The sequence below is a fragment of the Episyrphus balteatus genome, chromosome 2 (genome assembly GCF_945859705.1).
Source record: "Episyrphus balteatus chromosome 2, idEpiBalt1.1, whole genome shotgun sequence".
Lineage (NCBI taxonomy): Eukaryota > Metazoa > Arthropoda > Insecta > Diptera > Syrphidae > Episyrphus > Episyrphus balteatus.
In genome coordinates this window covers 104,611,502-104,623,846 of record NC_079135.1, presented here as the reverse complement: position 1 = coordinate 104,623,846, position 12,345 = coordinate 104,611,502, and the positions used below count along the sequence as shown (strand labels likewise).

At 36.7% G+C, this 12,345-nt stretch overlaps 2 protein-coding genes across 2 annotated transcripts; both read left to right on the top strand.

Annotated features, from left to right (window-relative positions):
* Positions 1-416: 416 nt before the first annotated feature.
* Positions 417-2,980, top strand: LOC129910707 (uncharacterized). The gene is made up of 2 exons (XM_055988196.1): positions 417-534; positions 598-2,980. Exons 1-2 carry the CDS (start codon positions 483-485, stop codon positions 2,811-2,813), a joined length of 2,268 nt encoding a protein of 755 aa, XP_055844171.1. The 5' UTR covers positions 417-482; the 3' UTR covers positions 2,814-2,980.
* Positions 2,981-6,583: 3,603 nt separating this feature from the next.
* Positions 6,584-8,039, top strand: LOC129909630 (uncharacterized). The gene is made up of 2 exons (XM_055986702.1): positions 6,584-6,635; positions 6,700-8,039. The coding sequence occupies exons 1-2, from the start codon at positions 6,584-6,586 to the stop codon at positions 8,037-8,039; spliced, it is 1,392 nt and encodes a 463-aa protein (XP_055842677.1).
* The last annotated feature ends 4,306 nt before the right edge of the window (positions 8,040-12,345 follow it).

Genomic DNA, 12,345 nt, shown 5'->3' with positions numbered 1-12,345 from the left:
TTTTTTTTCACTGAGTTGTATGGTTACGTGGTTATTTTTTTACTTGCTCCAATGGTTTTGTGATTATTTTCTAACTTAGTTAAATGGTTTCCCACAAGAGCAACTAAAGTTATTCGTGAATTTAATTTCAAAAAATTACAAACATTGGGAAGGAAAAACTGAACTTAATTCGGCCCTGGTGATACAAACGTCGAATCTTGGAACATTGTTCAAATCATTGGTTCTATTGGTTATTTTTTTTTTTACAATTTCAAACTTGCATTAAAAGCGTGATTTGATTAACTCTTTCTCTCTTTTGTGTATAGCAAGCAAACTTATATACTCTCTTAATGATGCGCGCCATATATTCTGTAAAAATCTACGTCTATCGTGACGTCATGGATTTTCCAAGATTCAACTTCACTTATTGACTGCACTTTGAGGTATAAAACTGAAAGTTCTGATCGCAAACAACACAAAAGTTATTCTCGATTAGAAGAGTGATGATCAAAAGAACTGTGCTAGCTATAGCCCTTGTGGTGTCTAGCGGATTTGGTAAGTCTTAAAAAAAACGAACAAAGTTACTCGAGATAATAAGTAAATTTTGAATTTTTTTAGTGGACGCTGGCCCGTATGGCTCTTATGGTGGTGGTGGAGCTGCGGCAAGTGCAAGTGCAAGCTCTGCAGCATCAGCAAGCAGCTTTGGCGGTGGATATGGAGGTGGCGGTGGAGGATGTGGTGGTGGCGGTGGATGTGGTGGAGGAGGCGGTGGCGCTGGAGGTGGTGGAAACCCCTTTCTAAGTGGAGCGGGAGTCTTATCTCCTGGATTGAAAAAGGATTTTAATATTGGAGTTGGCGGTAAAGGTGGTTTACTTGGCACAGGCTTACTTGGTGGCGGTGGCGGCGGAGGTGGTGTCTTCCTTGGTGGAGGTGGACTTCATGGATCAGGCTTATTAAAGGGAGGAGGAGGAACTGGATCGAATGGTGGCTGCGGTGGACCTGGAAGTGGATGTGGTGGTGGCGGTGGTGGTGCTGGTGGTGGCGCTGGAGGCGGTGCCGGTGGCGCTGGTGGTGCTGGTGCTGGAGGTGGTAATGGAGGATATGGCGGTCCAGGTGGTCACGGAGGATTAGGTGGCGGAGCTGGTGGAAATGGATTTGGAGGAGAAGCTGGTGGTGCCGGTGCAGGTGGTGCTGGAGGCGGTGCGGGCGGAGCAGGTGGCGCCGGAGCTGGCGGTGGTGCTGGTGGTGCAGGAGGTGCAGCAGGTGGTCATGGTGGATATGGAGGTGGTGCCGGTGGTAACGGTGGCGCCGGTGCTGGTGGTGCAGGAGGAGGTGGAGGTGGTGGTGGCGCTGGAGGTGCTGGTGGAGCTGGTGGCGCTGGTGGATATGGCGGACATGGTGGATTTGGTGGTGGAGCAGGTGGCGCTGGTGCTGGTGGTAGTGCAGGCGGAGCAGGTGGTGCCGGTGCCGGAGGTGGTGCAGGTGGCTCTGGAGGTGCTGGTCATGGTGGTTATGGAGGTGGCGCTGGTGGTGCTGGAGGTGGTCGAGGAGGTTATGGCGGTGGTGCTGGTGGTGCAGGTGGTGCTGGCGGTGGTGCTGGTGGTGGTGCTGGTGGTGCCGGGCATGGAGGATATGGAGGCGGTGCTGGTGGCGCTGGAGGTGGTCACGGAGGTTATGGCGGTGGTGCCGGAGCTGGTGGCGCTGGAGGAGGCGCAGGTGGCGCTGGAGGTGGTGCTGGAGGCGGTGCTGGAGGGGGTCACGGAGGTTTCGGTGGTGGTGCTGGCCATGGTGGATTTGGAGGTGGAGCAGGTGGCGCTGGTGCCGGTGGAGCTGGTGGTGGTGCTGGGGGCGGAGCTGGCGGAGGTGGTAAAGGTGGTTACGGAGGAAGACCAGGTGGTCATGGTGGAGCTGGAGGTCCCGGAGGCCCTGGACTCGATACATCTGGAAACTTATTCTTAGCAGGCAAACCAAGTAAAATCGCCCAATTGTACACTCCTCCTTCGGCTGGTGGAAGTGCACCCTCATCTGGAGCAGGTAATCCATTTACCGGTGGATTTGCAGGTGCAAATGCTGATGCATCTGCTTCTGCCCAAGCTAATGCTATAAGTGGAGGAGGATTCCCAAGTGGCAGACCAGGCGGTGGAAAGCATGGAGGAGGCGGTTTCCCAAGTGGTGGGCCACATGGTGGAGGATTTCCAAGCGGGGGACCACATGGTGGAGGATTCCCTGGCAGCGGTCCATCTCCTGGTTGTGGTGGAGGTGGTTGCGGCGGTGGTGGTTCTGGTGGTGGTTGTCGTGGTGGATCTTGCGGTAATGGCGGTGGTGGCGGAGGAGGCGGTTGCTCAAGTGGAAATTGTGGTGGTGGATCTCCTGGTGGAGGTGGTGGCGGTGGATCACCAGGAGGCGGAGGCGGATATGGAGGCAGACCAGGTGGTGGTAGCGGTGGAGGTGGTGGTGGTGGATTTGGTGGAGCATTTAGTAATGCAAATGCACAGAGTTCAAGCTTTGCCGGAGGTGCTGGTGGTGGATTTGGAGGTGGTCCTGGTGGTGGTGGTGGATATGGAGGAGGCCCTGGAGGCGGAGGTGGAGGTTACGGAGGCGGTCCAGGACGTGGTGGTGGTGGTTCAGGTGGTGGATGTGGAGGAGGCGGCGGTTGCGGTGGAGGTGGTAATGGTGGTGGTGGCCAAAATGGTGGAGGAGGCTGTGGTGGAGGAGGCTGCGGAGGAGGCGGCGGTGGAGGTGGTCATGGAGGTGGTGGAGGCGGCTATGGGGCATTTGCTGGCGCATCTGCTTCAGCATCAGCTTCGGCAAAAAGTGGAAGCTATGGAAAGTAAAAATTCATTTTTTTACTTAAACTTAAAAATGTAGAATTTTAAGCAAATAGTTTTAGTATTAAGTATTTAGTTCGACACGAAACTAGTTTTGGCTGTAAATAAACAATTCATTACAAAATGAAAACGAATAAAAAAAAAACATGAAAAACGAACTTAATTGTTATATATTTTTGTTTTGTTTTTATAATTGAAGGGAATACATCTTCTTATCGACAATAAAAGTTCAAAGGTCTTAAGCAAATTCTGAATTTGTATCTTATCTATTAATACGAAGTGATTCCTGGGAATTCCTAAATAACTTTATGTTAATCTTTTTTAATAGATTACATAAAACTATAGGAATAATTGCAATAATATGAATTTGCAAATTGTTGTTCGAAGAAGCCAGTTAAATGCTTGCATTTATTTTGATGAATATTATTAACTATTTAATGGAATTTTAATGAAGTTAAACGAAATACAAGTTATTCAGAGCTTTGACTATTTTTTTTTTTTTTTTAATTGTGTGTAAAGTTACTAATATTAGAAGTATTTTTAGCTTAAGTGAAACCGGTAGGTTTTAACGAAAAGAGTACAAATTTCAATTCACTATTCTAAGATCCCTTTTTATGATGAAGTTTAAATTTTGAGGGTTCTAACAGTGAAAATCTCTAGAGTGGCTTAAAAAGCTTTTAATAGGGTACTTTGCACAAAAATGATATTTTGAAATTAAATTGCCCAAGAAAAACATTTTCATTATTTAAAAAGTAAGTAGAAGAGAAAATAAACATTTTTTTGTACGACTTACGACTTTTGAATAAGTAAGCTTGGAAAGACCAGTTTGTGATCCATCATGAATCTAAAATGTTGTTGATCGGAAATGGAACACTAAATTTTAAATTTATAGGAACTGTAATATAATCGTTATGTCTTGATGATCCTCCAGGACGTGTGTCGTCTTCAAACGGTGATTTAAAACTGCTATTCTATTTATGTCTGACATATCAAACGGCTGAAGCTATTTTGCAACTTTGTTAATAAATCCACAAAAAAAAACTTTTTTTTGCAAAACAAAGTCTAAAAATAAATTTTTTGCTATCGGATTTCTTTGTGGCAAAATCCTGATTTTATTTATTTTAAATTGAATTTCCAAAAGGCTTTAAGGCTATCATAGCCAGTATGGTGAGTTAAAAAAAATATATATATATACTGGGTGTTTCATAAAGGTCAGTACGGAAACCGTAAGTCGTACATAATAACGATCAAGACATAAATTATCTCTTTTTTAGAACTACAAAAGAGATCACTTTTAAATTAATGTACCAAAAACACACTTTTTTGGCCATTTTTAAAGTTTCCGTTAGCCATGAAAACAAAAACATTTTTTTTTTTTTTTTTGAAAGCAGGCCATCGAATTTTTTGAAACTCAGTTTTTATTATCGAATAACATGAATAACTAATGAATATTTTTTTTTAATTTTTATATGGAGTAATAATGGGTCAAGGTTGGATGATTAAAGGTCTAAAAATTAATTGTTTCATTTTATATCGAATAAAATGAAAGAAACAAATTCTGAAGATATGGAAGATATGGAGCCATTGATCTGTGAAACAATTGTTTCAAAAGTTTCTTTAGTTACTGAGAAAAAGCTTCTCAAAGTTCAAAATAATGCACAATGCAATATTTATACGAAATCAAATTGCATTCTTAGTTTAGAGTTAAACACATAAAAATGAGCCATGGCAGCCACCACGAAAAAGTGACGCCATTTTTTCCCGTTCCACTTGAAATTTTTAGCTGTGCGCCAAAATTTTCAATTCAAAATAAAAAATTTAAAATTTTCTATAGCTTATTTGAAAGATATTAACCTTAAGTTGGATACATTTGAAGGATTTTTAAAAATTCCGTCATTTAATAAGGTAAATAGGGGTAAAATAAAATTGAAAAAAAGTGGCTATTTTCTAAACGCCACATTGTAGAAAGTTGAATTTTTTTTAATCGATAGATAAATTTTTTGTAAGGCTGACAATAGTAGTTATTGAAAAAATTCTAAAAAACTTTAAAACCAAGTTATAAATGGTTTTTTAAAACTTAAACTTGAGGTAGACCTTTGACAAAGTAGTGATTATAGGTGGGGGACATTTTTTTTTGACGATTTGAAAAACGTTATTCAAAAGATTAAAAAAAAATTAGGGATCTATTACGGATTTTTTTTTAAAGTCTCTGCGTTTCGAAATATGAATTTTTAAAAAACAACAACTTATTTTGGGGTATTTTTGGGTGAGTTTCTAATTTTTTTTTATTTTTCATAGCGTTTAAAAAGTCTCAAACATGTAGTCTATGATCATGCGCATACATGTGCAAAAAATTGGTATTTTACAATGATTTTTGATCGAATAACGGGAAAAACAAGTTTTTTTGTTCCAAGATTTCTTCAACAGATAAATGAATGAAATTTATATTGTAGATAGACAATAGACAGGACTGTATTTTGTATTCACAATTTTGAGATAACCGTAAAATAAAGTTCTATTTTTCAACACGTTCTTTCTTTTGATCTACAGCAAATACAAATTTGATTTTACTCTATTGAGCATCCTGATGATATTACCTTTCATTTGATATATCACACATAACGGTACATTTAATACCTAAGCTACACAATGTTAAATTAAAAAACTTCAGAAATACATCAAAACACATGTGGAGATCTGTTGCCCATGACCAGCCACCAGTGGGGGAAATAACGTATTCTCAGTTTGAAATTTTGACAGGGTTGGCTTTAAAAAATTCTTACTTTTTCTGTAGGCAACATACAAATTTGATTGAAGCGTCATATGAAATGTGAAATAATAAGCTTTCTTATGAAATAAAATTTAATATATGTGGTTAAAGAAAAAAATTAATTTAATGGCGTGAGAAGATAAAAAAGATTGATATTTTTGATTTTTTTTGTTGAAAACTCATTGGGTTCAAAAAATTCTAGCTCTTTTTGTAGATGTTGCGCAGGAATGAGCGATAGAAATATTTTGAGCTGAAATAATAGGCTATAATATTCTCAACAACTTTTGCCATAAGAGCAATATTTTGGAGCCGTTTAAGTTTTTAATAAGTGGTTTAATATGGGTTTAATATGTGTTGCCAAAATAAAATAAATTAATATTGTATAATTGATCTTAAAAATGCGTTTTGTTTTGGATTTTTGAAAATATTTTTCGATAGCATCATCTTGATTTGATTATAACATCTTTAAGTAGGGACTTAAACAAAGAAAATTGGGTCTAAAGATGAAGAAAAAATGTCAATTGTTTTTACTAAAAATAAGGTCGTTTATTGTATCAACCGAAATTGAGGAAAAATTGGAAGCTTTGAATTTTTTTTAAGACCTAAATTAAAGATCAATTCAAATATTGAATCGTTCATCTTTACAATTTTTCATTTAAAATCGACCTATTTTTCTAAAGTACCTATGTATTAAAAAACTTTCCCGCTCTCATCCTAGTACGACTGAGTTAAATCCAACCCTGTTTTAACATTGTACGTGTTCAAAATTCAAATCACTGTCTAAGGTTTTTTTTTTTTAAATTTCAAAAACCGCTTTCTCAACTCTTTCTCTCTTCAAAACAGCAGCTTATTCTCTTAAAACTGAGAATAGAATTTCCGGAAAACGTATGTCCTGACGTCATGGATTTTCCAAGTTTTATGTGCTTTACCGTGACTGCACTTCGAGCTATAAAACTGAAAGTTCTGATCAGAAACAGTGCATAAGTTATTCTAAATAGGAAGAGTGATGATCAAAGGAATTGTGCTGGCTTTAGGACTTTTTGTGTCTAGCGGATTTGGTAAGTCTAAAAGTCACAAAGAGTAATAGTGACTCGAGATAATAAGTAAATTTTGAATTTTTAGTGGAAGCTGTTCCGTATGGCCACTATGGTGGAGGTGGAGCTGCAGCGAGTGCAAGTGCAAGCTCCTCAGCATCAGCGAGCAGCTATGGTGGCGGCAGTGGATATGGAAGTGGAGGATGTAATGGTGGATGCGGCGGTGGAGGTGGTGGTGGTGTTGAAAGTGGTTTTGGGGCAGGGCTATCTCTTGGATTGAAAAAGGATGTTAATATTGGTCTTGGTGGAAACGGTGGTTTACTTGGTACAGGCCTACTCAGTGGAGGTGGCGGTGGTCTCCTTCGTAGTGGTGGAGTTCTTGGTACAGGCTTAATGAAAGATGGAGAAGAAGGATCTAGATCTGGCGGTGATAACGGTGGTATGCTTGGTAGTGGTGGACTTCTTGGCACAGGCCTAATGAAGGGAGGATTAGGAGGAGTAGGGTCTAGTGGTGACACTGGCCTTCTAGGTAGTGGAGGACTTCTCGGAACGGGTTTAATGAAGGGAGGAAGGGTTTCGGGGTCGAGTTACAGCTGTGGCGAACTTGGCGGTGGATGTGGTGGCGGCGGTGGAGGTGGTGCTGGTGCAGGTCACGGAAATTACGGAGGAGGTGGTGGCGGAAGTGGAAGTGCAGCATTAGCAGGTGCAAGTGCAATATCTGCAGCATCTGCAAATAGCTTTGGTGGCGGTGGACATAATGGAGTTGAAGGATGTGGTACAGGCAGTGATTGTAGTGGAGATGATTTTGGTGCTGGAAATGGATATGGAGGAGGTGCTGGTGGTTCTGGTGGTGGATTTGGAGGTCATGGTGTTTCTGGGGGATATGGATCCGGAGGATATGGTGGATCTGGAGGACATGGAGGATCTGATGGAGGACGAGGAAGTGGCGGTAACGGGGGAGGTACTGGTGGAAGTGCAGCTTTAGCGAGTGCAAACGCAATCTCTGTAGCATCTGCAAACAGTTTTGGTAGTAATGGTGGACATAATGGCGGTGGAGGTTGCGATGGTAACGGTGGATGTGGTGGAAGTGATGGAGGTAGTGGTATTGGTGGTGGTGTTGGCGGTGGAGTTGGTGTTGGATTGTCTCTTGGATTGAAAAAAGATGTAAATGTTGGGCTTGGTGGAAAAGGTGGTTTATTTGGCACAAGTTTACTAAGTGGTGGTGGCGGTGGCTTCCTTAGCAGTGGTGGAGCTCTTGGTACAGGTTTAATGAAGGAAGGAGAAGAAGTTCCCGGTGCAAGTGGTGGTTGTGATAAAACTGATGGTCACGGAGGTGGTTCCGGTGGCCATGGAGCACATTCTGGTGCTTCTGCTTCAGCTTCTGCATCAGCTTCTGCAAAAAGTAGTAGCTACGGATACGGAAAGTAAAACTCAATTATTTTCACTAATACGATAATTTAAGAAATAAAATCTCGAGACATAAATTTTAACAATATGCTCTACTCATTTCGTAAGAAAAATTATCTTGACTGGACAATATTATAATATAATTAATAGAAAAAATAACAATAAACTATTTAAACGAACTTGAAATATGTTTTGTTTTTAAGAACTTCAATGCAACAGATTTCCTTATCAATACAAACAAAATAAAGGTTGATGGCAAACTCTGAACTTGAATCTTATCAGTTATTAATAAGTGGATCAAGGGAATTTCTTAGAAACTATCAGTGAATATATGTATAATATTTTCTTTGTGTGCATGTTTTAGCCTTTTACTGTGTGAAATATAATACATTTCTACTGAAGAATAATTGTTTTCAGTGTTTTCTGGAATTGGAATAGGGTTGCTGAGTACTTTCTTTATATCAAAGATGGCAACTACCTTATATTGATAGAAAGGGGTTTTATCTTAATTCTTATTTGACTCCATAAAATATTATACATTTTAAATGAAAAATAAGTGTTTTTGATGTATTTTTAGAATTTTATTAGGGTTACCAAGTGCTTGTTCGTATTATAAAGATGAGTTTCAATTGTTTTAAGACAAAAGAAGGTCTGACTGATTAAGGTGGTCCACGCTTGTATGAGAAAAATAAAATTTTCAAAAAGGTTTCGGGCCACATCCTGTTGGTATCATAGGTACTGTTGAATTTTCATTTCTTGGAAAAAAGTTAAAAAAAAAATTTTAAGTTTAAAATTGCTTGAAAATTGTTTTATTCTGAAAGAACATCGAAATAATTGTGTCTTTTTCAAGTAAATTTAGTCAACCTAGTACGCAAACTTTTTTTTGCACTATTTACTTATTAATTACCTACACTGGTCAACAAAGTTTAACTTTTTTTTTCCACAAGAAGCAAAATATACTTTTCTAGTAGTTTTTGGGGGTGCTGAATCCAAATCTGAAGTCAGAAAAATTTTATTGGCCTCAGTTTTTGAAATATTACCGTTATAAAATGATAATAATCGTCATTTTGGCTGTTTTCGAGGTTCTGTTTTTATGTGATGTAATTCATTATAAACAAATTTGTAACTGTGATTATAAGAACAGATATTTTTCTTTCAAAAACTGTTAAAATTTTCCCGATATCTCTTTTATTGCTCGAGATATCTTAAGTTTCAGTTATCAAGCCAAAGAGAAACTAAGTAAACTTAATCTAAAGTTTAAGTCACTGGTCACAGAATTTATGCCACAAGAACCAAATTATACTTTTCTGAAGGTTTTTGGGTTACTGAACTCGAATCCGCAATCAGAAAAATTCTATTAGCCTCCGTTCTTGAAATATTACCGTTATAAAAAAAAATCTTTTTTTTGCATTTTATAACTATAATATTTCAAGATCGAAGGCTAATAGAATTTTTCTGATTGCAGATTCGAGCTCAACAACCCAAAAACCTTGAGAAAAGTATATTTTGGTTCTTGTGGCAAAAAAAGTTTAATTTGGTTGGCCTGTGTTGTTTCTGATTCACAGACCGCTGCTTAAATTTTAAATATCTTGGGCAGTTAAAGAGATATCGGAAAGATATCTTTCTTGTAGGAACTGTTACAAATTAATTCATAATGAACTACCCCTCATAAAAACATAGCCTCGAAAACAGCCAAAATGAGGTTTTTTAACATTTTCTTAAGGTAATATTTCAAAAACGGAGGCCAAACGGAGGTCAAACGGACTTCGGATTCGAGTTCAGCACATCAAAAACTACTAGAAAAGTATAATTTGGTTGTTGTGGCAAGAACCTTGTTGACCAGTGTTATCATTATTAATTTTACTAGCCGACCCAGCCCTCGAAATTCGAGTGCTAATTTCTTTATTTTTTTTTTTATTTGCAACAATTTTGAACACAATAATACCAAAATAGTTTCTTTATTTTTTATAGTATTTGTTGTTGTTTTCTTACGATTAACTACACTTTTTACACAGGAATATATAATATACCTACTTTTTGATATATTTTAAACCTGATTTAGATATTGTTGAACTACGTTCTAACTACGCTCAACTACGTAAAAAAAAGTATCGAAAAAGAAAATGCAAAGTGTAATCTCCTTAAGGGCATTGTGTTTGCACCTTGCATTTCAATTCAATTCAACCTGTTTCATGTTCCATTCGTTCAAATTCCATCCGTCAATCATTCAACCTCCACCAACTTCACTCAAATTTGTCATTCACACCATTTTTTTTTTCATTTAGCTTGTACTTTGTATATAAAATCTAGATTTTATAAATACAAAGAGCTTGTAGGAACATGAAAACAGACCGAGTTCTTTTTACGATTGTGTATGTGTCCTTTGACAACAATTTTAGCACGTACGTCAATCTGAAATCAAAACAACTTCTGCAAAATAAAACCAGAGATTTCTTTGATCAATAATTTTGTTTATTTTCTTCGGTAATATAAATTCAATTAAATCAAAATCAATAGGAAATTGCAGATATTATTAAGATCTGAGTGAAGATGAAGTAGAAAGTTAATTATTTTGGCCGTATGCTGTCGTTTTACAGAGACAAAATATCCTGAAGACAATCACGGGAAGAAAAGTCACAGTAATTTGACTTTTTCACAATAACTATGCCAGGAAAAAATATATTTTGATCGCAAATGTTTTTTTTTTATTTATTTTATATTTTTCCGCAATAAAAAAACGATATTCAATTAGAATTTACTCTTTATTTGAAGTTGGTGTTCTCAAATTAACAATACGAAGAAAACTTTCAGCTTGACGTCTTTGAGAAATGTCAAATCTTCCAGGAAAATTTTAATGAATGCGTTCAGACACTTAATAATGATTAAAGATATGTTCACATTTATTAAAGGTGCGTTCAGGTGTAGATCTTCATAATATACAGTAGTAAAAACGTAATCCGTGGTACTATGTGGTGAGAAGCGACATTTTTTAATCAAACAAATCAATTCTTAAGGCATTACCACGACAACTGCGTCGCACAACAACGTTTTTTTTATGTTAAAACCATAACTACAATGACCTAAAAAGTGAAAAAGTGGGAAATTTACAAAATTAAATTTTTTTTTTATTTCTTTCTAGCAATATTTGTTTTTTTTTTTTTTTTTAATTTTTGGAAAAAACTACCAAACATTTTTTTTTGAAACCAAAAAATAAGCTTTTTGCATCATTATTTTTTATTTTGTCGTCGTAAAAACTGTCATAAAATGAGTTTGAATCTATCACTTTTTGACTTTTTGCAAAAAGTTGCCGTTGTAGTTATACTTTTAAAGCCTTGAGGCTTAACTAAAAAGTGAAAAAGTGGGAAATTTACAAAAGTAAAAAAAATTTATTTCTTTTCAAGCTCCATTTGTTTTTGGAAAGAACTACAAAAATTGTTTTTCAAACCAAAAAATAAGCTTTCTGCATCATTATTTTTAATTTTTTGGTCGAAAAAACTATCACAAAATGAGTTTGAAAATGTTGACTTATTGACTTTTTGCATTAAGTGGCTTTTAACTACATTGGCTCAAAAAGTGAAAAAGTACAAAAGTGACAATTTTCAAACGCATTTTTGTATGGTTCTTCGGGCTAGAAAATTAAAACAAAAAATGCGAAAACCATATTTTTTTTTGTATAAAAACAATTTGTTTCAAACTACAATGGCCTAAAAAGTGAAAAAGTGGGAAATTTACAAAATTAAAAAATTTTTATTTCTTTCTAGCGCTATTTTTTTTTAGAAAAAAACTACAAAAATTGTTTTTTTTTTTAAACCAAAAAATAAGCTTTCTGCATCAATATTTTTAATTTTGTGATGGGAAAAACTGTCACAAAATGAGTTTGAAAATGTTCACTTTTTGACTTTTTGCAAAAAGTGGCCGTTGTAGTTATACCTTAACTCTTTTTTACAAAATTTTCAAATTCATTTTTTGACAGTTTTTCTTACCTTAAAATCAAAAATAATGATGCAAAAAGCTTATTTTTTGCTTTAATAAACAAAAACAAATAGCGCTAGAAAGAAATAAAAAAAATTTAATTTTGTAAATTTCCCTTTTTTTTCACTTTTTAGGTTATTGTAGATAAGGAACAAAAAAGACGTTTTTGTTAGTTTTCCCTGAACCTCATAAGAAAAACGCTTTGCCATGCGGCGATAAAATATTAGTGCCTTTTATGCAAAAATGTAAACGTCTAAAAGTGAAAACTTGGTAAAATGGTAAAGGAACTGTCAAAGTCAGCTATTACATGAAGCCTCAAGAGGCTTGACTCTTTTTTCGAAATTTCTTTTGATAA